Below are 26,446 nucleotides of genomic sequence, written 5' to 3' on the forward strand. Positions count from 1 at the left end.
AAATGTCAAGGAAGTGTGCATGTAATTCAATGAGGATCTTCAAAAAGAGTTTACATTTCTAAAAAAGGAGTCACAGACTGAACCTAGTAAAGTGAGGTGTGAGATTTGTGGAGTTTGTTTTTCTATCGCCCATGGAATACACACCTGCATCACGCAGCATGTTCATTCAAAAAAGCTTGTGGATGCTGCTAAAAGAAAGGGCGCCACACCAAATGTTAGTGATTTGTTTGTGAAGCAAAGTTCAGAATCTGAAGGTGCATGCAAGTGAATGACTTTTTTGCTTATCATTCTGTTGTTCATGGCCATAGTTTTCGGTCAGGTCACTGCACTGTGAAATTGAACAAGAAAATGTATGATCAGAAATTGTCTTCTGCCCGCACCAAATCTGAATTTGTCTCACTCACTTTTGTGCAGCTGGACTATCAGAAATTACTGCAGCATGGCATCACACGTTTCCTCTCTCACACATTTTCAACGGTCTACGTGCATACTTTATTTTTCAAGAAAAATGCCCAAAGATTCTAAGAGACATTTTCAGCGAGCCTTGCACTAAACTTCGCACTCTCGCCACTTTTAACCGTGCACTGGATATAGTAGAGCAAGACCACATATCCACCACATTCATGACCTGAGAAAAGTCTTGCAGGCCAGGCTGGAGGAATCATTCATACCTTCTGACATTAAAAAGCAGTTGGATGCCCTGATTGAAGCTGGTGACATGCGAGCGGATGATTTCTTTTGTGGGTAACGATTTAGATTATGGACCGAATTTACAGCGTACCTTTTTGTAATAATAGTGTACCTATAAATTACTTACGTGTAGGTATAGTATGGAACAATAGGGAACAATATACAAAGTTTGGTGAATAAAGGGGTAACAACCTGGAAAATTACAAATAATTTATACTGTAAGTATTTTATAACTAAGGGGTATCTATTCTAATATTACGTGGTATGTGTGGCCTACTATGCTAAACAACATTCTTATGTTTGCGAGCAATTTAGCAAGAACATACACAGCGTACCTTTTTCTCTCTAATACATAGGTATTCCATCCATCCACCCATCCATCCATCCATCTAATCTCTCTCTCACAATGCAAAATTAAAACTAGGCAAGGCAACTAGGTAAAACAAGGCAAGCAAAATTAGAACTATTGCAAAAAAAATCTGTATTTACTATGTAAATATACCATTGTTCCGTGTTGTTACAGAGTAAGTCTGACTTCTTACACCCTTTTTCCATGTAGTTACAGGTAACTCATGTATCCTGTAATAATAGAGTATGTACCCCATAGTTAAAAATACCTACAGTACGCTGTGTATGTTCTTGCTTAATTGCTTTCAAAGTAAGATTGTTGTTTAGCATAGTAGGTCATGTAATATTAGAATAGTTACCTCTTAGTTATAAAATTCGTACAGCATAAATTATTTGTAATTTTCCAGGTTGTTACCCCTTTATTCCCCAAACTTTGCATATTGTTCCTTTATACCTACAAGTAGGTACTGTGTAGTTACACTATTAATACAAAAAAGGTACGCTGTAAATTGAGGGCTGTAATCTAAAGCGTTACCCTTTTGTGCAGTGAGAAACTTTTATTCAGCATCGGTGGATTACCTCCAAATTTGGATCCGCTCATTGGAGAACACAGAAAAACTTGAGTGGGCCCTACAGAGACACCTCCAGAGTGGAAAGCCATTCAGAGCAGCCTCGAACACTTCTACTCCAGAAACCCCGCTCTCACTTTGATTTACGAAACCATGCTCGTTGATGAGTGGGCTTGTCATTGTCACTCGTCGCATCGTTGACTGGAACATGAACTAGGCGGCCATGTCTGAGAAATGGAGAGACGTTTTTCATGAGCTGGAAAGCAAGTCCATCAACTTTGGAGTCTTAGCCAAGGTCGTGGAGTTTGTTTTATGCCTTCCTGGGACATCTGCATCTGTGTTGCATATGTTTTCATTAATGAATGCAGCATGGACACCGGATAAATCTCGATTCAGTGTAACAGTCATGAAGGCAATGCTTTTCATGCGGCTTAATTTTGGACTGGACTGATCTGCATTTTACAATAAACTCTTGAACTAGCGCACACTGAGAAAAATTGCTGCCAGCGAAAAGTACAAGGAGACAACAGTTACAGATGCGGATGCACCCTCTACTTCGCATTGATCTGCACCTTGGTAAGGATACATCTATTTCATTTTTGCTGGGAGGGGGCTGTCCAGTTTTCCACAAGCAGGAATCTGGTCACCCTATTTTGATCACTTGCATCCTCCTGCCACATCCTGACAAATCTTTAAACTCCTGTTTTACACTAGAATAATTTTTCACATCTTGTCTCACTCTCTTTCTGTCTGTCTTTCTCTCTGGCTCTGTTTCTCTTCTGCACACACATGCTGCCTAATGGGAAATGTACATACTGTGACGAATATACAGTATGTATACAGTATATATACATAGTATATATATATATATATATATATATATATATATATATATATATATATATATATATATATATATATATATATATATACACTGTATATGATCTGGCCATTGCCAAACTCTACCTGTTGAGCTACAGGAACCTTGGACTAGGACATTAGTATTTATGCAGAACTATGGTATATATCAAAGTATGATCTGATTCCATATCTGTACCATGTTATTGTCATGGTACTTTTTTGTAAGGTTCAATCGAGCTGCAAGCATATTCCATGACACTAGAAAAAATGCAATGAATAACTGTGGGTTGCTGTCTATTTACAATATGCTGTTGTATTGATGTTTAGAGTATGGAGCACATACTGTAAAACTGTATGTTTATAACCATTATATTGGCCCTCAGTTTGGTTTTATTTTGTAAAAGGCATTCAGTTAGCCTGCAGTGATTAGCATTAGTGCTTCAAACATGTTATCATGAGTCAGTCCAATGTTAATAGAGCTGTAGGTGGTGTTTTTTTGTGTGTGTGTTTTTTTTTTGCTATTGACAAATGACGGCTACGGGCAGAAAGACTCTTTGTTTCCATTCAGCCGTTTACTGAGCTGTGAAAAGACATTAATACAGCAGTAGGCATGAGTAATGGATCTCAGAGAGACCGAATGAGTGAGTGCCGACCTTATAATTACCAACCTCTCTGAGCTCTACACAAAAGACTGACTGGCTTAGAGATAACAAACAGATAACGACTGCAATAGAAATCTCAGGTTGATTAGGCTGCCATTATAAACACTCTCACGCATTAATTTACATTTATGCATTTGGCAGGTGCTTTAATTCAGAGTGACAATGCATTCAATATATACATTTATTAGAATGTGCGTTCATGGAAAATCAAACCCATGACCTTGGTGTAACAAGCGCCATACTATACCACATTTTAACCTGCAATGTACATTTAGTCTTTTCCTAATAGTACATTTTCACATATGCTTGACAAAGTAAATAAATGTTTACTTTTGGATGAATGTCTTGACCCAAAATTTTTAGTAAATGTTGTTGGTCTGGATCTATTAAATTATTCAAAAATACATAAAAATGCAATTCACACAAAACAATTACTTGAATATACCTCTACTATGATGAACATCTTTTTGATATTTATTCTGGGGGTTAAAAAAGTGTAACCATCCAGCTAAAATTCTTTAAAAATGTAATGTTGGCATGAGAAGTGCTGAATAATCGTTTATTATTATTTCTTGCTGTTGGTGGTGTAACCAACATTCAGGTAGCCATTTTGTTGTCATGTGACAAGAAAAACTAAAACAAAAGAGGATCTCTTTAGACCTTCATCACTGAAAAAAAAGAAAAGAAAAGAATTTTGGTTGACATTTTTATGAAAAAGCACATTTTGTTAGAGACCCTTAAAAATAACTTCTTGAAATCTGTGATTTCAAAATTCATGATATTTTTACCTCTAAAATGTTTTAACTTTTTTGAAGTTAATTATTAAGTTGTGTACACATGTATTCAAAGTGCAAGGAACGTTTTTTAATTCCTTTTGCTTGATGGTTACATTTTTCTTTTGTCAATAAATACATTTCCTCTCCTCTCCTCTCCTCTCCTCTCTCTCCTCTCTCTCCTCTCCTCTCCTCTCCTACAGGAGCATCATTGTCTGAGGATCAAGATATTGGGGGATTGCTATTATTGTGTTTCTGGGCTTCCCGAGCCCAGACCAGATCACGCCCACTGCTGTGTTGAGATGGGCCTCAGCATGATCAAAACCATCAGGTAAACCTTCCTTTCATGAATACACCTCTCAGTTAATACTAAAATAATGATTCAACTTCTCAATAAGCATGTTATATGTCACTATTAAATTTTTTCACTGTATTGCTCAGAGCTTGTATTGCTCAAATAGACACATATGTGACTATTGTTGTAAATGAATGTGGTCTTGGATGTATTGGATGAGAAATGTTTGAGTTCATTTTTAAATCTCTGACTTTTAATTGCAGACTTTGGTATCTTGATAAATCTGAGCACAGTTTGTGACATAATGTTTAGGTCTCTTCTGAAACTCCAGAGGAGACACATGCGAGATTATGGTCTTGTCTCAGGAGCACATGTATAGATTTTAAACAGTTGAAGAATGGTATGTGCTTTGCAATGTAAATGTGTGAGCGAGTGAATAAGAGATCAGCACTGCTGAACAAAACCAAATTAGAATAAACCAAATCATGAAAGTAAGCAAAAATTAATATTTGGACCATTGGGAAAATGAAAGTTAAAAAAAAGTTAATTGGAATGTTATCAGGCCCTAAACAGAAAGCATATTTTGGCAGAATTGGATTATATATTTTGGCACAGTTATATACAAAACAGAGACAGATCCTTACCAAATACAGCAGTGTTTCTCAACCACTGTGCAATTTTGTCAGGTGTGCCGTGGAAAATGATCAGATTCCACAAAATAAATCAGGGCTTCGGACTGAGACTACTCTTTCAACAATTTTTCCTAACAGTGTGATTAAACTTTGCAAGAGGTCCCATTGGTGCAAATACAAAGTTGGCTGACTCTCTGATTGAGAGCTCTGTCGTTTTTTGTTCCGTATGAGACATATCAATCCTCAAATGTTCCAAACGTGAAAGGAAACGGCTTTATCCGGATCAGTCAGCGCTGCTCAATGCATTTACACGTGGACCGGTCTCGAACACTTAGCCACGCAGATCATCATAAACAGAGCTGCGAGAAGCACGGGCTGATCACGAATTCGGCATTGATTATTTGTTGGGTTCGCTGTCCTTTTCTGCATAACGCGGCTTCATTTTGTGGTCCGTTCTACATAACGCGGCAGCTTTTTTTAGCTTATCGTGACCCACCGGCCCGCTTGGTTCTCCCAATGGCCAGTCCACCCCTGAACGGCCCCTAAGTGCGACGGCCCACCGGGAAAATGCCTGGTATGCCAGATTACCAGACCAGCTTTGATTTTAATCATCAAGATCCTGATAAAATGAAACCGTGAAAGAAAACAAATTTCTATCAGTTTGACCGGTGTGACCAAATCAATTGGTGGTGTGACCATTTGTAGAATTTCACACTGGTGCTATCACTCTTAAATGTTAGTCTGGAGCCATGTAAAGAAATAGATAAATAAAATAAAAATTCTGTGGCATTGCAAGAATTAAATTGCAAGAACAAATCTAAAAATAAGAAAAGATGCAAATTTGTTGTATTATTCATTACCCAACTAGCACTCTTGCCACATGTCATCACGTTATACATCGTACATGACTTTCATTTTTTGCATAGCTGAATTTCAAACATTACAATTAAACACGCAACTAAAATGGACAGAAAACATGGACGTTATTGAAAAGGAAACTATCAACAATGGTTATGTGGGACAATGGGATAGAGGTGTGCCATGGGATTTGTTTAATTGTAAAAAAGTGAGCCGTGGCAGAATAAAGTTGGGAAACACTGGCTTTTTTTTATGGCCAGTAATCACTCACTGAGCCTGTATTTCACCGTTTTTCAGTTAAGCAGAAACAGATCAAATGCAGGTGTTACTGGGGGAAGAAAATTACTCATCTGTTGCAGCAAAATATTTTTTGGTGCTGCACAACCTCAGAAACCAATAACTGCCTTGATCAAACAAATCAAGGGACAATCAAATTACAGTATTTATTTCATAATGTCCTTTTTAATATTTATTTTATATTGTATAGTATTTATTATATACCATTAGAAGCACAAACTTTACACACAGAGAACAGATACTGCCTGAATTCAGCAGAATGAGTAATCTCATATGTTCTTGGAGAGAAGGTTGAATGTATAGATTTAGTAGGAGAGTATGTGTTCTCCTGTCAAGATCTGATTGAGAGAGGGTGACCCCTCTCTAAATACTGAAAATGTCAGTTTAATTTACTTTTACTCATTGTTCTCTGTAGTTACTTCTCTTTACAATTTGTGCACTTACCTATATGTTGTTTTAAGTATGTAATACATGTTTTTATTATTACTATTACAGAATTATTTGGCTACATTGTATGCAGTCATTCCAATAAAGCTAATCCGAAACTGAATTTTAATTTGAGAGAGAAATAGATAGCGATAGCGATAGAGAGAGAGAGAGAGAGAGAGAGAGAGAGAGAGCAGAGAGAGAGAGAGAGAGAGAGAGAGAGAGGCCAAAAGACCAGTCATGTTGACCCTTAATAGAGGCTAGATAGCAGATGAGAGGCTCTTGTTGAGCAGGTGTGTCTGTGTGATCGCTGCACTAACAGTCAGATATCACAGCACTCACATTACCACTCAACACACACACACACACACACACACACACACACACACACACACACACACACAGCACTGACAGTGTGACCTCGATTATGCTTTTTATAAACAGCCACTTACTTCTGCCTTACAGATCTGTTCCATCTGTCTGTCTGACTGTCTGTCTTCATCCAAATGTTCTATATGTGCGTGTTTAGGTATGTGCGCTCAAGTACAAAGCATGACATAGACATGCGTATTGGAATCCACTCTGGCTCGGTTCTATGTGGAGTTCTAGGCCTTCGGAAATGGCAGTTTGATGTCTGGTCCTGGGATGTTGACATAGCCAACAAACTGGAGTCAGGGGGAATACCCGGGTAAGATGTAACACACACACACACACACACACACACACACACACACACACACACACACACTCTCTCTGATGATTAGATGAAAGTGAGGAAATACAGTAGGATTATCAGTTTGCCCTCAGAAACACTCAGCCATGATTACTGTAGTACATAAAGGGATATTTTGCCCAAAAATGAAAATTCGCTCATCATTTTCTCATGCTGTTCCAGATGTGCATGACTTTCTTTCATCTGCTGAACACAAATTATGATTTTTAGAAGAATATTTCAGCCCTGTAGGTCCATAATATAAGTGAATGGGTGCAGAAATGTTATGCTCCAAAAAGCACATAAAAGCATTATAAAAGTAATCCATATGACTTCAGTGTTTTAATACATATTTTCAGAAGTGGTATGATATAGTGGATTATAAACAGATCAATATTTAAGTCCTTTTTTGCTAGAAATTCTTCTCCCTGCCCAGTAGGGGGCAGTATGCATGAATAATGTGAATCACCAAAAACACGAAGAAGAATGTGAAAGTGATCTATTTCTCACCCACACCAATCATATAGATTTATGAAGACATTGATTTAACCACTGGAGTCTTATGGATTACTTTTATGCTGATTTATGTGATTTTTGGAGCTTCAAAATGTTGGTACCCTTTCATTGCACTGTATGGACCAAAAGAGCTGAAAAATTCTTCTAAATATCTTGATTTGTGTTCAGCAGATTAAATAAAATCATACACATCTGGAATTGCATAAGGATGAGTAAACGATGAGATAATTTTCATTTTTGGTTGAAAAAGAATACTCAAGTAAAAATACTGTTACATCTTAAAAAATGTAGTTTGAGTAGAGGAAAAGTACCTGTTCTAAAAACTACTCAAGTAAGAGTAAAATAGTAGCTCATTTAAAAGTACCTGAGTAGTGAGTACTCATACTCACTTTATAATAAAAACTCTATGCAGCAATTTAAAAATGTAGCACACATACCATAATTTACATTCCCTTTTATGGCTGTTTTCCAGAAAGAATAAAAAAAAATTGGTATTTTATAGGTGTTTGTGAATGACAACTTTTAAAATGCATCACTCCTCTATGATACTGTAAACACTACATGACTCTGATTAAAAAAATAAAAATAAAAGGGTGACATGATTACAGGAATGAAAAGATCAAAAAGTTATTTTCAATACAATGATCCCCATTTTATATCATAGTTTGTGTATATATACATTTCCCTTAATGCAGACAGAGAGAGTTATTGTTCAGAACAATGCAAAAAAAAGCTGGGTCACTTTGCACGTCATGTCCCGCAAAATAGAGTGGGTAGAGCAGGGGTGGGACAAGTTGTTTGGTACAGGGGTTACATCAGGCTTTAAAGGAATAATTCACGCAAAATGAAAATTCTCTCATTTAGTCACCCTTATGCCATCCCGGATGTGTGAGTTTCTTTCTTCAGCAGAACAAAAATTACGTTTTTTAGAAGAATATCTTTGGTCCACACAATGCAAGTGAATGGGTGCCAAAATTTTGAAGCTCCAAAAATCACATAAGGCAGCGTAAAAGTAGCCTAATCCATGTGATTTCAGTGGTTAAATCCTTGTATTCAGCAGAGATTTGATAGGTTGGGTGAGAAACAGATCAATATTTAAGTAAATTTTTCCTAGAAATTCTCTTCACATTCACATTCTTCATTCAAATTGCTACCTATTGGGCAGGGAGAAGAATCTCTTGCAAAAACTGACTTAAATATTGATTTGTTTCTCACCCACACCTATCATAACACTTCTGAAGAAATTGATTTAACCACTTGAGTAATATGGATAAATTTTGTGCTGCCTTTATGAGCTTTTTGGAGTGTCACAATTTTGGCACCCATTCACTTGCATTGAATGGACCTACAGAGCATATTGATATGAAATATTCCTCTAAAAATCGTAATTTGTGTTCTTAAGAAAGAACGTCATACACATCTGGGATGGCATGAGGGTGAGTAAATGATAAGAGAACTTCTTTTGAGATACAATGTTCCACATTGATTTAGTTCTTGTATCTTTTAAGCCAAGAAATAGTTGTGTTCTCATTCTAATGCATGCTGCACAATCTTCTGAAGTTTGTGACTGGTGGAATGTTCTGCCTGAAGTATTGCTCTACAAAGGTTAATACTTTTCTATCAGGCATTAGAAAAAACTTGATAAAGGCTTAATATAATTATAAATAATTTTACCATCTCTACTTTCCTGGTAATAGCATTTTACGACACGGTAACATATACACTTCAAGTCTGACATTTTGATACAAATACACTTTTTGTCCAACTGTATACGTTCACTTTAGGCCAAACCGACTGCATTTACATTAATGCCTCATCAAGACGGACACTGACGGAATTCTAGAGTGTATTTGACCATTTAGGCGCATTCCCGAATTAGCACTCTTGGAGCATGCGCGTGTAAAGTGCACAAACATTAGCCGCCTGTCAATTGAATTGCAGCTACAGACGCCAAGAAATTAAATGTCAATCTTTTATATTTTATCGAGATCAACCAACCAGTGGTTGTCTTGCTATCACGATCGATGTAATGAACACCCCTGGTCTAGATGTAGATCATAGGCTAAGTTACTCAAAATTACTCAAAGGTTAATCATCGATATCAAGGACATCTCTCTATCTTTTTTTTTTCAGATAAACATAGAGATGGTTTTATAACCCAGCCCTATTGATAACATTGCATTAATCTCTCACATCAACCCAATAATCTCAGTGATAGATAGCTAATTTACAGGCTACATTGTAGAGACACAGAATCTAGTAAGCAGAAATATAAAATTTACCTCGATATGTTTCTTCATATTTGAGGCAGGATTAATGCTGATATCTGGCTTGAGCAAGTTAAACTCACATGACACAGTCAAGCAATTGGCTTTTTCACTGCAAAATGCCCTTTCAGGTGCGGCCATGATGTTCAGGTGTTGAACTGTGTTTGAGGCATCCTCCACATCCATTATCAGCATGTTGCAATAACGGATGGCACTGGATCTGCAGCTGCAGTTAAAGTTTTTTTTACATGTGATGTGATATGAAGGGAGTCACAAGACTCTCCCTAGCCAATCATGTTGATAGATAAAAATAAAATCAGGATAGAGAATTAGTGAACACAGATGGTGAGAAAATAGCACAGTAAAAGTACAGTTGCAAGCACTTAAAATGTACTCAAGTAAAAGTAAAAGTATACCATTTGTAATTCCTGGGAAAAACCACTTAATTACAGTAACATGAGTATTTGTAATTCGTTAAATTACACCCCTTCCTTTAACCCTCAGTGTGCAAGAGTAGAAGAGTGAGATATTTATGTTATGTTCCGGATACTGGTCCTCACCAAAAGAGGCTGGTGTGCTCAGACTGCGAATGTGTGAGATGTATCTGTGGTTTATTCCGACTCCTTCAGGAGGATCCACATCTCCAAAGCAGCGCTAGACTGTCTAAATGGTGACTATGAGGTGGAAGAGGGTCATGGGAAGGACCGTAATGACTTCCTGCGCAGACACAACATTGAGACATTTCTGATCAAACAGCCAGAGGAGAGCCTGCTCACCTTGCCTGAGGACATCATGAAAGATTCCACAAACCATTCAGATCACAGAACCTCCAACACTTCCTTCACAGAGGGAACATGGAGCCCTGAACTTCCCTTCCATAACATAGTAGGCAAACAGAATGTGAGTGCAACACACAAACACACAGACAAGCGGACAACCATGCATAAATATGCACAATCAACACATAAACACACCCTCAGTGATCCAACACAGCAGGCAATCAGAGCTTAAAGGGAAAGTTCACCCAAAAATGAAAATATTCATTTTCATTTTCAGTCATCGTTTACTCACCCTAATGTTGGTCCAAACCCTGAAGACTTCTTTCTTCTGTGGAACACAAAGGTAGATGTTAGGCATATGTTAGTCTCAGTCACCATTCACTTTCACTGCATGTTTTTCCTTACAATGAATGTAAACGGTGACTGAAACTTACATTCTGCCTAACATCTCCCTTTGTGTTGCACCGAAGAAAGAAAGTCATATAGGATTTGAACCACATTAGGGTGAGTAAATAATGACAGATTTTGATCTTTGGCTGAACTACCCTTTACAGTAAACAGAGGATCTGTATCTGTTTGTTTACTGCTCCTGTCATTCAATGTGAACTGCTGATTTAAAAGAATATTTGGGGTTTCATTCAAGTCAAATTAAATCGGCAGCATTATGGCATAATGTTGATTACCACAAAAACTAGTTTAGATTCTTTCATCCTTTTCTTTTAAAAAAAGCAAAAATCAACATAAAAAGGTTACATTGAGACACTTACAATGCAAGTGAATGGGGGCCAATTTTTGAAGGGTTAAAGACATAAATGTGAAGCCTATAAATGTATAAAATCACTCAAATTAATTATTTTGTTAACAATTGTGTATTATTTGAGCTGTAAAGTTGTTTAAATCATAATTTTACAGCCATTGTGGGATTTTAGGGTTTACAGGATTAAGTCGTCATGGCAACGATGTTGCAAAATTAGATCTAACTTTACACATGAAAGGTCAATAAGTGATTTTATTACACTAAAATCATGTTAACATAAATATTGTTTACATTTTGTGTCTATACTTTTGAAACAGTGAGTATTTTAAAGTTTATTTTTTGGCCCCATTCACTTCCATTGTAAATGCTTTTCTGTAACCTAGATTATTGATTTTTTTATTCTTTTTAAAAAAAGGAGGTACATATTAAAATAAATATATTTAGCTGGTACCGGTAATCACCATTATGCTGCAAGTGCTGTTAACTGAGTTTAACTTGTATTGAACCTGGAATATTCCTTTAATTCCACATCTCTCCATTTTCTCTTGTGTTATTTATGCAATTTGTATTTATTTGTTCTGGATGGTTGTGATCAGATGTGTTGTTCTGTATATGGTAGGGAGGTCCTGATCAGCTTTTTTGGCCCCCAATCCCAATCCAATATTTAAATATTAAATATCTGCCGATTCAAGTCCCGATCTGATACTTTATTTGCCTAGATAATAGAGCTGCAGACTGTTTTGTTTGTTTACAAAAATAACATTTTTATAAAACACATTTAAAATCAACTTCCACTTAGAATGGTGTAATAGCTTATTTTAACTTTAATATTCAGGTACAAAAATTCATCACAAATCCACTGAGTTCTGTATGGATGAATAAAATCTTACATACACTTAAAAATGGTGTAAACAGTTTGACTTGAATAGTCACAACAAAAAAATGTATTCTATAAACACTCATTAAAAATTTCGATATTCCACTTAAAAGTGGCGTACACAGTTACACTTGAACAGGCCCAAGTTCAACAATAATGAAACAGAGAGATACATTCAAAAATAAGAAAAATATATTCATAACAAGCTAAACTGCTCCAGTGAGATCAATTAATATTTATGGTTTGTTTACTGTCTTTGAGATTTGCTGTAACACAAATCACTAATTATTAAGCAAATGGATGAAGGCGCGGTGTTGTTATTGAAGGTTAAACAGTTATATTTATTATTAATGGTATTGTGATCAACATTAATCTGATTTAAATTGGGATGAGTGACTGATGATGAGATATTGAGAGCACCTGAAGAGTGCACGTCTTTGATTGACAAAGAGAGCTCTCATGTTAAAGAGAGTAAATCTAAAAGTGCTCATGATTGCTCAAACAGTCTCTATCACTCAACACAACATCTGATTGTCACAACTCACATGTAAATTCAATATGATCATGTGCTCCGAAAACAGCACTGTTTAAAACACTGTTCCTGACCTACAGACTTTAGAAGTCTTGGAAGATGTTTCCAGCCTTAATGTTCAGATGATTCAATGCAACACTTAACATTTTAATTGACAATTTTATAACAAGCAGGGAACAAACAACTTTGGAACGTTGTGCTTGACAATTTCAAGGTATTCTGAGGACTGTAAGGATTGAATAGTATTCTTGAAAGTTTTTAGGCCTAAATGACAGTGTTCTAGGAAATCGTTCCATTGTTCATTTATAGTGTTGTATAGGGTGCTCAGGGCTGTTAGGATTCGAAACATTTTTTAAGGGCTGTAGGACTGTGGTGATGTGGACTTGGCTGAGCGCCGTCTGTGAAGAGCGAGGCCTGGAGAGGAAAAACGGTAAGGATTGACACCTGTGGGAAATTATCTCTAACAGCTGATCTGTGTAACAGTGAGAGCTGGAGAGGGTTATAAAGGGAATCCAGGATCATTTGGAGTGAAAATCCTGTAGTACGTGTGTTACACTGAACAGTCTGGGAAATAAAGATGTTAAATTGTTTATCCGGCTCCCACTTCCTCCTTCAACGAGAGAACCTGTAAACCACTATAGTGCCAAAACCCGGGATTTGTCAGAGAAAGATATGTCGTCATGGAGTCCTTGCCCTTCTTCGGAGACCCAGTGGGTGGTAGTGGGTGATGCCGGGAGAAGCAAACTGGCAGCCCAACAGCTCCGTGACACCTGTCAGAGGTGGCTGCTGGCAGAGGATCATCAGCCGCTTACAGAAAGGGACAGCTGAGTGGGTCCAGTGCCACTGTCAGGCATCGTTAACGGAGGCAATCTAGCTGGCTGAGAACCATTTTACGGCATATTCATGGGCTGGTCTTCTCTCTCTCTCTCTCTCTCTCTCTCTCTCTCGCTCTCTCTCTCTCTCCTCCAGCCCCCACTCCTTCCCCTCATCCTGTTCCTATTCCCCAGAAACAGGGAATTCTGACCCCAAAACCGGTTCCAAGATCCCGTGGGCCATTCAATTTGCCGGTTTTCCCTAACCCACTGCTCTCCCTCACAGGTTGTTGAATCCGCTGCTGCGGGTGTGCCTGTGAAGTCTGGTGGACCTGCGGGAAACCTGGGCATTTCCAGGACCGATGCCCCATGGTGGAGGTGGAGACACTGGTCCAGATCCCTGATGCGCCACACGCCCCCGATCGAGCAGGAGCATATAGGTGGTATATAGCAAGCCTTGGTGGATTCAGGTTGTAATCAAACCTACATTGACCAAAGCTTGGTTCAATCAGAGGCTTTGGATACGAGTGGGCAGATGAAGGTAAGGTGTGTGCACAGGGAAATTCAAAATCATTATTCAATTTCGTGGACAAAATCATAGTGTCGAGGCTGCTGTTAGTCCCTGCTTCTCCCATCCTCTAATCTTAGGCACAAATTGGCCAGTATTTACAACATTATTAAGGGGATGTGTGTGGATGGGTCCTGCAACAAAACGCTTCGGTCTGTGGTGTATGATTCACTGGCTGGGAAGGCAGTGCCAGGGTCGTCTACGTCAGCTACACGTCAGGAGGACATAAGTAGGAAGAAGCCGAGCTCCCCCAGCCCTTAGAGGATTCTCTGCAGGGGATTTCCCTCTGGAGTAGATGCTAGATGAGACACTTAGATACGGCTTTGATAAGTGAAAGTGATTGATGGTCAATGCCTCCAGCCAGACATCGCACTCACATATCTGTATTTTTCAATTATCATGGATCAGTTATATCAAGTGACACAGGACACTCAGACAAAGGAGGATACAACACAATTGTTGGTACAGAGGAGCCGTCAGGAAATGTTATTCCAGTTTGATCATTATATTCTGATGGCAGGTCACTTAGGGCAGGAAAATACACTGAACTGTCTAATGACCCATTTCTATTGACCAGGCATTCACTGAGATGTTCACATGTAGTGTGTGGCATACCGTGAATGTCAGCTGGTGAATCCACCGGCCACCCGAAGACCACAATTAAGCCCCCTTCCATTAATTGAGGTCCCCTTCGAAAGAATTGGTATGGACCTTGTAGGGCCATTAGAGCAGACGGCATGGACATCATCTTGTAATGGTTCTGGTGGACTATAAAATGTGATATCCAGAAGCAGTGCCTCTGTGCAACATTTCTGCGTGAAGTTTTGTGGAGTCACTCTTCAGAGTAATCTTCCAAGTGGGGATTCCAAAAGAAATCCTCACTGATCATGGCATTACGTTCATGTCACGTACACTATGCAAACTGTATGAATTATTGGTGATTAAATTGATTCGGACCAGCATTTACCACCCCCAAACGGACGGCTTGGTCGAACTATTTAATCAGACCCTAAAGAATATGATTCGTAAGTTCATGCACGAAGATGCTCGAAATTGGGACAAGTGTCTCGAGCCCCTATTATTTGGAGTACGAGAGGTTCCGCAAGCCTCCACAGGGTTCTCCCCATTAGAATTATTGTACGGGTGTCCACTGCGCTGCATGCTCAGCGTCCTATGGGAAAATTGGGAGGAGGGACCTTCAAACAGCATAAACAAAATTCAATATGCGGTTGACCTGAGAGCAAAACTCCACACACTGGGGCAATTAACACACAAGAATTTGCTCCAGGCTAAAGAACATCAAAGCAGGCTGTATAATAGGGCTACTCGGCAACGGGAATTTACACAGGGAGATAAAGTCCTTGTATTGCCAACATCAAGCTCTAAATTATAGAAAAGTCAATAGCTGCTCGATCGGTTAGGGACTGCTCACTTTTATTCAACACTGGATTTAACGAAGGGATATAGGCAGATCCCCATAACTCCCATGTCCAGTGAAAAGACAGCATTTTCCACACCGTTCGTATTAAACCAATTCATGACACTTCCATTCGGTTTGTTCAGGGCCGCTGCTACATTTCAGCGGCTCATGGACTGAATCCTCAGACCACACGCTGATCTGGATTACATAATTTTTTAGAGTAATGATTGATATTTTGATAAAACCTCAGCGATTGCAGCCTGCCCGAGACTTAAGTTCAAAAAGGAGGTGAGACAATTCCTGAAGCTGCCTGACTTTTATTGCAGGTTTGTGCCTAATTATTCAACCGTCACCAGCCCGCTAACTGATCTGACTAAAATGGGGGCACCAAATCTGGTCCAGTGGACAGAGCCATGTCAACAGGTCATTATTGTACTCTCCTGACTTCTCTCTCCCTTTTATCTTGCAGACGGATGCATCAGATAGGGGGTTGGGAGCAGTACTGTCTCAAATGGTGGAGGGAAGGAGCACTCGTGCTGTACATTAGTCGCAAACTCTCAATGAGGGAGACAAAGTACAGCACAACAGCGAAGAAGTGTTTGGCCATCAAGTGGGCGGTCCTCACCGTCCGGTACTATCTGTTGGGGCATGCTTTCACCCTTTGTGAAAAGACCATGCCCAACTCCAGTGGCTTCATCGAATGAAGGATTCCAATGTACGGATCACTCGTTGGTATCTAGCTCTCCAGCCTTTTAAGTTCTAGGTGGTCCAGAGTCCGGGGGCGCAGATGGCTGTGGTGGATTTCCTCTCTAGAAATAGAAGGGATTAAATCACAGGCCGGATGGCTCCCTGGCCTGAGTCTGTAGAGAGCGAGGCCAGGAGAGGAAGAATGGTAAGGATTGACACCTGTGGAAAATGATCTCTAACAGCTGTTCTGTTTTAAAGTTAGAGCTGGAGAGGGATAAAAAAGGAATCCAGACCACCGGAGGGAAGAGAGAGAGAGCGACACACAAGTGGACTGTATGCATGATCATTTAGGCTGAAAAGCCAATAGTGTGTGTGTTACACTGAAAAATGTGGGAAATTAATACTCACGTTAAATTGTTTATCTGGCTTCCGCTTCCTTCAATGAGAGAACCTGTAAACCGCTACAAGGACATGACAGAGTTCCTGGTTCTTAGGGCCATATGGCACAGACAACGTTCTAGAAGGTTTTTGTGGCATGTGCAGCTGATTATGATGCAGAATTATCTGTTGGTGTGGGCCGGGTTGCCAGGCTGTTGCTATAGCGACGGGGTTAACATAAGGGAATGTTGTCTTTGATTAATGTGCCGCTTTTGTTGCCTTTGTCATGCAGTCATCTTAACACATCAAAGAGCTCTCACTGTATGACTGACAGGGCGACCAGCCAATTACACATCAGCTGAGAGCGCAAGCTTTCTGATTGATTAGACATCTGTGTGTGTGTGTGTGTGTGTGTGTGTGTGTGTGTGTGTGTGTGTGTGTGTGTGTGTGTGTGTGTGTGTGTGTGTGTGCTATTCTAGATGTGTTCAAACAGAAGTATGTGTGTATGTAAGATTATAGGGCTGGTCTCCATGACAACAAAAATGTCTGTAAGGCAGTAACAGGATTCTTTTTCTCCTTCATGCTCCGTTTATCCCTCCCTCTCTCTCTATATCCTCTCTTATTTCATGTATTCTCTCTCTCTCTTCTCTGTATCTCTTTTCAGCTTTTGTCCTTAGTGACGCATTGCAGCCACTGAATGTGTCTTAGGGAGTGTGTTTTAGTGAGTGGATGGGTATGTTTTCTGCCAAATGGTGGTTCTGTTAATGGATTTAATCTTTGTGTTTTGTGTGCAGTCCAAAACTTTATGGAGACCCTTTCATACACAATACATGATGCCTGCAACCTCAGAGTGTTTATTAAAGGAATCGTTCACACAAAAATTTAAATTCTCTCATTTACACACCCTCATGTCATCCCAGATGTGTCTGACTTTCTTTCTTCAGCAGAATACAAATAAAGATATTTAGAAGAATTTCTCAGCTGTCGGTCCATACAATGCAAGTGAATAGTGACCAAAATTGTAAAGCTCCAAAAAGCACATAAAGGCAGAATAGAAGTAATCCATATGACTCTCTGTCTCTGTCACTATCATAATTTACTCCCCCTCATGTTGTTCCATGACTTACTTTCTTTAATGGAACACAAAAGGAGATGTCAAGTAGAATATTTGATCTCAGCCACCATTCACTTTCATTATATGGGAAAAATCCAATGAAAGGTAATGGTGACTGAGGTTAATATTCTGTCTAACATCTTCTTTTGTGTTCCACGTAAGAAAGAATGTCACACATGTCTGGAAAAACTTGATGACATCATTTTCCATTATGGGTGAACTATCCCTTTAAGAGGGATCTTGTATTTTGTATTTCAGAGAGAACACATTTAATAATGATCAGTCAAAAGTCATAAATTACATCTGTGTTTCATAGACGATAAAAAATAAATAGCAATCCAAAGATCTACACTATGTGCCCAATTATTGACACAGGTGTGATGAATCAGGACGAGATGATTCAAATGCAGAAGAGGTTTTTAATGACAGACTTAATACAGAGGGCAAATCCAGAGAAGCGTCGTAAAAACAGGGTACAGGTCAAAAGCCAGGCGATCAGGTTAAATAAACAAACAGGCGGAACAGGGCTGGGAAAACAAACACGAGAGAAAATAGAGCTAGAACTATCAGTGTACGGGAGCTGGTAAGGAAAGCTAACGTGCAAACAATAACAACAAACTAAAGGTGAACTGGGCAGGTATAAATAGAGTCCAAAAACAGCGCAGGTGAAACTAATATTCTGGGGATTGTGAGCGAGTGTGGGAACTGGAAGACATGGGGTGGATTGTGGAACAGGATTCTATGACAGTTCTTCTCCCTCGTCTGCGGACGGCTCCAGACGACCGCGCTCGGTGACGAGGAGTTCGGCCCCTAGGAAGCGGTGCAGGTCGATCTGGATGCTGAAGGTGGAAATTTTCTTTCAGCTCATGGTCTAAGATGTCCCTCGACAGCACCCATGATTGCACCTCGGGTCCATAGCCCTCCCAGTCTACCAAGTACTGCAACTGGCCACCGCGACGTCTGGAGTCTAGCAGAGGTTGACCACCTATGTCTAGTGGAGGAGGCGGTATCTGAGGGGCCGTAGGCGGAAACATCAGGCTGTAGAACACTGGCTTGAGCAGGGAAACATGAAACACAGGACAGATTTTGTAGCGGGATGGAAGTAAAAGTTTATAAGTAACAGGGTTAATTCTTTTGACTATCTTAAATGGACCGATATACCTGGGACTTAATTTTCTGGAATGGAGCCGGAGACGGATGTCACGGGTGGATAACCACACCCGCTGGCCCGGATGGAAAATGGGTGTGGGTCTGCTTGCCTGTCAGCTTTAGTTTTCTGAGTTTGAGTGGCTTGCTGCAGATGATCATGGGTCTCTCTCCAGACTTGAGTGCATCTTTGGGCCCAGGCATCCACGGCAGGAACATCACTGGGCTCGGCCTCCCACGGGAACAGAGGTGGTTGATAGCCCAGGACACACTGAAATGGGGTGAGTCGGGTGGATGAACTGACAAGAGAGTTTTGGGCGTACTCAGCCCAAGGGAGGTATGTATTCCAGGTAGTCTGGTTCTGTGAGCAATGGGCTCTGAGATACTTGCCGATTTCTTGGTTCAGCCGTTCTGTTTGACCGTTAGTTTGTGGGTGGTATCCAGAGGAGAACTTGAGTTGGATTCCCAGTCGATCACAAAAGGCGCGCCAGAATCTGGACGTGAACTGGGTTCCCCTGTCGGAAGTAATCTCTTCTGGAATGCCAAAATTTCGGAAGATGTGGTTAACTGTAATATCTGCAAGTTGGGTGGCGTTGGGTAGTCCGGACAAAGGAACCAAACGGCTCATTTTGGAGAATCTGTCGATAACTACAAGGATGGTAGTGCAATTGTCTGAAGGCGGCAAATCAGTGATGAAGTCCATGGAGATGTGTGACCACAGCCGGTTAGGGATGGGTAATGGCTGAAGGAGTCCAGCTGGCAGGCTGCGAGGCATTTTGGATTGGGCACAGATGGGACAAGACAGAATATAGTCACGAACATCGTCAGCCACAGAGGGCCACCAAAATTTTCTAGAGAGCAGTTCTAGAGTACGAGTGATACCCGGGTGACCACAACAAAGCGAAGTATGCACCCATTGCATCAACTGGGGACGAACCACTGCTGGCACATACGTCTTGTCCGGGCGAGTCTGAGGTGGTGCCGGTTCATTCCTTTGGGCACATTGTATAGTCTCCAATAGTTCCCACCTAACTGGGGCCACTAGGCATGAAGCAGAAAGGATGGTGTCAGGCTCTGTAGGTTGGGAGTCATTGTAATAAAGCCTGGAGAGGGCATCGGCCTTGGTATCCTTAGACCCTGGGCGGTAGGTGACTGAAAAGTTGAAACGAGCAAAGAACATTGCCCATCGGGCCTGTCTGGAGTTCAACCTTTTAGCAGAGCGAAGATATTCGAGGTTCTTGTGATCGGTAAATACGAAAAAAGGATACCTAGAGCCCTCCAACCAATGACGCCACTCTTCTAGGGCCAACTTGGAGTGGTGATGGCGTAGTGGGGAGTGGTGATGGTGTAGTGGCTAATGCACAGGGCTGTTAATCAGAAGGTCACAGGTTCTAACCCCACGGCCACCACCATTGTGTCCTTGAGCAAGGCACTTAACTCCAGGTTGTTCCGGGGGGATTGTCCCTGTAATAATTGCACTGTAAGTCGCTTTGGATAAAAGCATCTGCCACATGCATAAATGTAAATGTAACTTGATGGCCAGCAGTTCTCGGTTACCAACAACATAATTTTGTTTGGGGGGAGACAGCTTATGGGAGTAAAATGCACAGGGGTATAATTTTGCAGGTTCACCATGCCTTTGTGAGAGGACGGCTCCCACGCCAGATTCTGAGGCGTCGACCTCTACAATGAAGGGCAGAGATGATCAGGCTGTTTCAACACCGGGGAACAGGTTGAGTCCTTTTTCTCAACAAATAAGAACCCTGATGCTACAGGGGAAGTCGAAGGACGAATCATACCAAGGTTTAGTGCCTCATCGATGTAGTCCTCCATCGCCTTAGATTCTGGGAGCGACAAGGGGTACACTCTGCTTTTAGGGAGAGAAGCCCCCGGAAGAAGATTAATGGAGCAATCCCAGCTATCCACCCTCCAGGTGTGGAGGAAGGGCAACCAGAGTTTTAGCAAAAACATCAGCATATGCAGAATACTCAGAGGGGACGGATACAGGAAACTTAATTTCTGGACTTTCCACGGAGGTTGAACGAACAGGTAAACCCAGACAGTGTGAGAAGCAGTAATCATTCCAGCTAGACAGCTCCCCCGTGCGCCAGGAAATATGGGGGTCATGGAGGTTAAGCCAAGGATGGCCTAAAACTACAGAGTCTCTGGGTGAACGAACAACGAAAAACCGAATAATTTCCTCATGGAAAAGGCCCACCTGGAGCGTCAGTGGTACAGTTCGGTGGGTGACGAACCCGGATCCAAGTGGCGCTCCATCCAATGCATTAACTTTAAGGGGTGGCTCAACTGAACAGAGGGGAATACCTAGACTCTGAACCAAATGTTCATCAATGAAATTCCCGGCCGCTCCGGAATCGACTAAGGCTGGAGTAGAGAAACAGACATCTTTAACTGACAACATGACGGGAAGCGTAACTTGCTTTTGAGTAATGCCCAGAATGACAGAGGTTCTGACCTGGCTCATGGAGGACGAAGACTGGGGCCGCAGAGGGCATGAAACAATACGATGTCCTGGCTGACCACAGTATAAGCAGAGGTGCTGCGTTAAACATCTCCTTCGCTCAGCGGGAGTTAGTGGAGAGCGACCAAGTTGGATGGGTTCAAGTTGAGCAACATCTTCCACAGGTGAGGCTTGTAACGGGTAAGGGCGTACGGTTCGTTCGGAACTGCTAGAAGAATGTCTGTTTATTGTTTATTGTTTATTGTTAAAAGGATCCCCTTTAGCTGTCACCAAAGTGAGAAGCTAGTCTTCCTGGGGTCCACAAGAAAAATAAAAATAAAAGTACATAAATTACATAACAATGATCATCTAAAAACAATAAAACATTGTAGACATCATTATAAACATCATCAAAAATTATTCAGAATAAATTATTACAATATTACCATCATTATTACATTCATACATTCCCTACTCACAATTCTAAATAGTGCATTCTCAGATGGTACCTGAAAGAGACTTTGCCATTCATTTTACGTATATTCAATGGACAATTGTTCCAATGATTAATGGCACGATAAATAACTGTTCTCTTTAAAGCATTTGAATTTGGACGTGGCAACATCATCTGACCATCATCAGCTGACCTAGTCAAATGAGAATGAACCTGATCACACCTAACAATTTGGTTATATAAAAAACTGGTTGAGAAGAAAGGACAGTTTTACTGAAAAATTTAGTTATATTAAAAACCAGTCTTTTCTCCACCATTAGCCATGATAGTCGACGGTGCATACTGATAATATTTGTTCTTATAGGACAATGTAATACTAACCTGGCAGCTCTATTTTGGACAGTTTGTAATTTTTTTAGTTGACCTTTAGATATCTGTATGTGCGATCGCGCAACAGGTTATCAACCGAGATGGAAAGCTGGATATACTCCTCCAAATTCAACAACTCTCCGCGGCAGGCTAGTTCCATTTGTAACTGTGGTTTTAAACCACGGCGATAAGCAGTTAATAGCGCTGGTTCGCTCCATCCGCTCCCTGCGGAAAGGGTGCGAAAGTCTAAAGCATAGTCAGCTGCTGTACGTGACCCCTGCTTGATATCCATAAGGCGACTACCTCTATCTCTCCCGGCTGCTGGGTGATCGAATACCCTAGCAATTTGGTCACAGAATTGAACATTCGAGGATAGAACAGGGCTATTAGCCGTTCATAGAGCAGTGGCCCACTGTCTAGCTCTGCCAACAAGCAGGGAGATCATAAAATGAACCTTCTCACTGTCCGAACGTAGATGGGGATGATATTGCAGAAAAACGCTACACTGCATAAGAAAGCCCCGGCAATTATCTGAAGAGCCATCAAACCTCTCAGGAGGTAAAAAAATAGCAGCGCTCGGCAGCGTGTCAGGAATTTCTACAGGTACTGGGACAGGTGCGGGTTGAACAGGAGCGGAGGGCTGAACGGGGTTTAATTGATCAGATAAAGCACGTACCGTCTGTAATATCTCCTGGATCTGCTGTCCTTGAGCGGTCAATGCCTGGTCATGCCTTCCAACTGTAGATCCTTGAGCTGAAATCGCCGCATACATCCGTTCAAGGGAGCTTTGTAGGTTTTCCGCTGAATCCATGATAGCGGTTGGTTATTCTGTGATGATTCAGGACGAGATGATTCAAATGCAGAAGAGGTTTTTAATGACAGACTTAATACAGAGGGCAAATCCAGAGAAGCGTCGTAAAAACAGGGTACAGGTCAAAAGCCAGGCGATCAGGTTAAATAAACAAACAGGCGGAACAGGGCTGGGAAAACAAACATGAGAGAAAACAGAGCTAGAACTATCAGAGTATACGGGAGCTGGTAAGGAAAGCTAACGTGCAAACAATAACCAACAAACTAAAGGTGAACTGGGCAGGTATAAATAGAGTCCAAAAACAGCGTAGGTGAAACTAATATTCTGGGGATTGTGAGCGAGTGTGGGAACTGGAAGACGTGGGGTGTGGAACGGAATTCTTTGACAACAGGGCACCACTTCGAGTCAGGTGCCAGCAAGGTATGGTATGGGCTGCTATCATTAAGGATGAGGTAGTTGGACCATTTCGTGTTGGAGATGGACTGAAACTTAACTCTCAAACCTACTGCCTGTTTCTGGAAACTTTCTTCAAGCAGTGGTACAGGAAGAAGTCCTCAGCATCCAAGAAGGCCATGATCTTTAAGCGGGACAATGATCCATCACATGCATCTAAGTACTCCACTGCTTGGCTAGCCAGCAATGGCCTCAAAGATGCCCAAATAATGAATTGGCCTCCTTTCTCACCTGACTTAAATCCTACTGAGAACTTGTGGGTCCTTCTGAAATGTGACATTTACAGTGAGGGAAGACAATACACCTCTTTGTACAGCAATTGTGAGGCTGTGGTTGCTGCTTCAGCAAAAGTTGATCGTGAGCAGATCAAGAAACAGACAGACTCCATGGATGGAAGGCTCATGGTAGTTATTGAAAAGAAGGGTGGATATATTGGTCACTGAATATTTTTGAAAGGCTAAAAATGTTATTTAATTGTCATTTTATGTTACTTATTTGTTGCACCTACTCTAAAAATTGAGAATAAACAATTGAGAAATTATTTTTGTAATTTAGTTGCCTAATAATTGTGCATACTAATAGTTGCCTAATAATTGTGCACACTTATATATTCCACTGAGAAAGACAAAACTCACTTTTTCTTTTTTACACATTCAGGTTTGAGGTTCAATAACATTTTGGATTTACTGGGAGCATTGTGTTTGTTCAACAATAAAATGAATCCTGATGAATACAATTTGCATAATAATTGGTCACACAGTGTAAAAATCTGTGAGAACTTTAGAGCCTCAATCATTTCTACATATATTTTTTTTCTAGGTAGATGTTCTATAACTGTGTATTTCATTAATGGCCCATTTTAGGACAGCTCAGATCCACACACATACACTGTAATTAGCCCTTGGCTATTGGTATTCCTTCATGACAGTAGAGCCAATTTACATACAGTACAGTTGAAAGGCAGTGCACCTTTCTTTCGTTACAGTTTCGTACTTTTTCGTACATTACATTTCGTACTTTCATCCCATCATTCAAAGTCATGCACTTAACTCTCCTATAAAAAAGAAACTTAAACCCCACCTATATAAGGAACAACAGTGTACCTTTCCTGCCCTGAAAAGCACAGTATCCAGTTCAATGTCATACCTTCTTGCCAAAATAAAATGGAGGACTTCCAACTACACCTGCCTCAAACAACCAGCTGTGCTGATCGCCAGCATATATTTTGTCTTGCCTACTAGTTTTATCTTTCTGGTGTGCTAGTGTTCCCACCGGGTTTCTCATTTAGCTTAAAGGTGCTGTAAGCGATTTTAGGGTTCTGAAGCTTTCACGTGACTGAGCCACTGAATGATAAATAAATCATGAATCATAGCCTCAGTGATCCGCTTCAAATATACAACAGTATGAGAATTTGTTTTGACAGGTGAAAAGCATCAATGTCCGTGGTCCGCAGACACATTTATGTTTGCTGTTTACAAAGTCTATAGCTGTCACAGAGATCGGTGAGATATCTCAAGACACTTAGTATTTCATTAATATCTTTAAGGGAGTAGGTAAATTTTTTGCATAATTTTCCATGAGAAAAATCACTTACAGATCCTTTAACCAGCAGATTAATGAGGACCATGCTGGTCAACCAGTATCGCTAGCTAAATTCTGTTTACATCAGAACATCCTTGCACCATTAATGTTATGGCTTTGTAAATTCATAGCATTAATGCAGAACTAAAAAGGAAAACAGAATTTAAAGCCGATGGTAGCATTTCAACAACTTTTTTTTTTTCAGGTGGATTCAGTCAAAAATGCTGCAGCTTGACTATAAATTCTTATGTTATGCCTTTGCTGACCTTTTTTAGAAATGTCTGCTTCCAGAATCATATTTTAGATATTGTTTCTTTTGTTTATTAAATGTGTGTGTTTGTGTTTTATATAAGAAGTCTCACTGTGGTAACATAGAGGGGACTTCAGGAGAAGAAATAGGAAACTGGGATTATTCTAAGAAAAATCCCAATGCTAACAGCAGATTAACCAAGACTAATCCCTGCAGATTTGCCTGCACTGGTTAATACAATTCTGATTACACAAGAGTTCACACATAAACTCATTCTCTCTTTTGACACATCAACAGACCATTCACACACTTTGGCTTTGTTTAGTGTAGCATACTACCATTCTACTTGTACTATTTTTGTAGAATACAGTGTTCTTATTGTGAGCAGGGTTATTATAGTTTTTAAGTTTTTAATTTAGTTTTTATTTCTATTTTATTTTCAATTTGTCATTCCAATGTAATTTTGTTTTCATTAGTTTTCCATTTTTAATTTTTTTTTCACCCAATTTTTCTAGTTTCAGTTTTTACAGTATTTTAGTATTTTATGGCTGCCAAAGCTAAAATATTTATGATATTATTTAAATATGTTGTAATATTTTTTGTAGGATAGTGTTATTTAAGAAGTAGTTATTTAATACAGTTTTTGCTTTGAAACATACAAAAAGAATCCCAATTTACAAAGGCAGTAAAACGTTATGAGAGAAAGAAGCTTTAGGAAAACTGACTGATAAATTATCCATATCCCTCAGACTGACAATTTGTGTGGCTTAAAAAGTACAAAAACACACTTGATAAATGTCATAACTTGTGTGTTTTACTACTGTGAGACAGTTGTGGTGGCTGAAAAGTTGCAGTGGGTCTGAAAGTGACTTTAAACGGACAAAGTTTAAAGTGTGCTCCAATTTTTTTATGCATGTGGATATTACAGTTCAAATTGATTAGGAGAGGAACAGAGGAAAATAGAGAAACAAATTAGCAGTATAACGAGAGATCTGAATGCATCTTTGTATATATTGTGCCTTAGAACAAGAAAATAAAAAGTCTTTCAAATTATAGTAATGTAATATAATAGAAGAACTAAAGGGACTTTA

The 26,446-nt window shown here is 40.0% G+C and overlaps 1 protein-coding gene across 1 annotated transcript in view; it reads left to right on the forward strand.

The window, feature by feature from the left end:
- Positions 1–26,446, forward strand: part of adcy8 (adenylate cyclase 8 (brain)) — an 87,046-nt gene that overhangs the window by 24,214 nt on the left and 36,386 nt on the right. The window contains exons 5-7 of the mRNA XM_052129268.1: positions 4,107–4,234; positions 6,941–7,099; positions 10,536–10,806. Coding sequence (XP_051985228.1) covers positions 4,107–4,234; positions 6,941–7,099; positions 10,536–10,806 — 558 coding nt within the window. The remainder of the gene's footprint in view (positions 1–4,106; positions 4,235–6,940; positions 7,100–10,535; positions 10,807–26,446) is intronic.

Source organism: Xyrauchen texanus, chromosome 6 (genome assembly GCF_025860055.1).
Source record: "Xyrauchen texanus isolate HMW12.3.18 chromosome 6, RBS_HiC_50CHRs, whole genome shotgun sequence".
NCBI classification, from domain to species: domain Eukaryota; kingdom Metazoa; phylum Chordata; class Actinopteri; order Cypriniformes; family Catostomidae; genus Xyrauchen; species Xyrauchen texanus.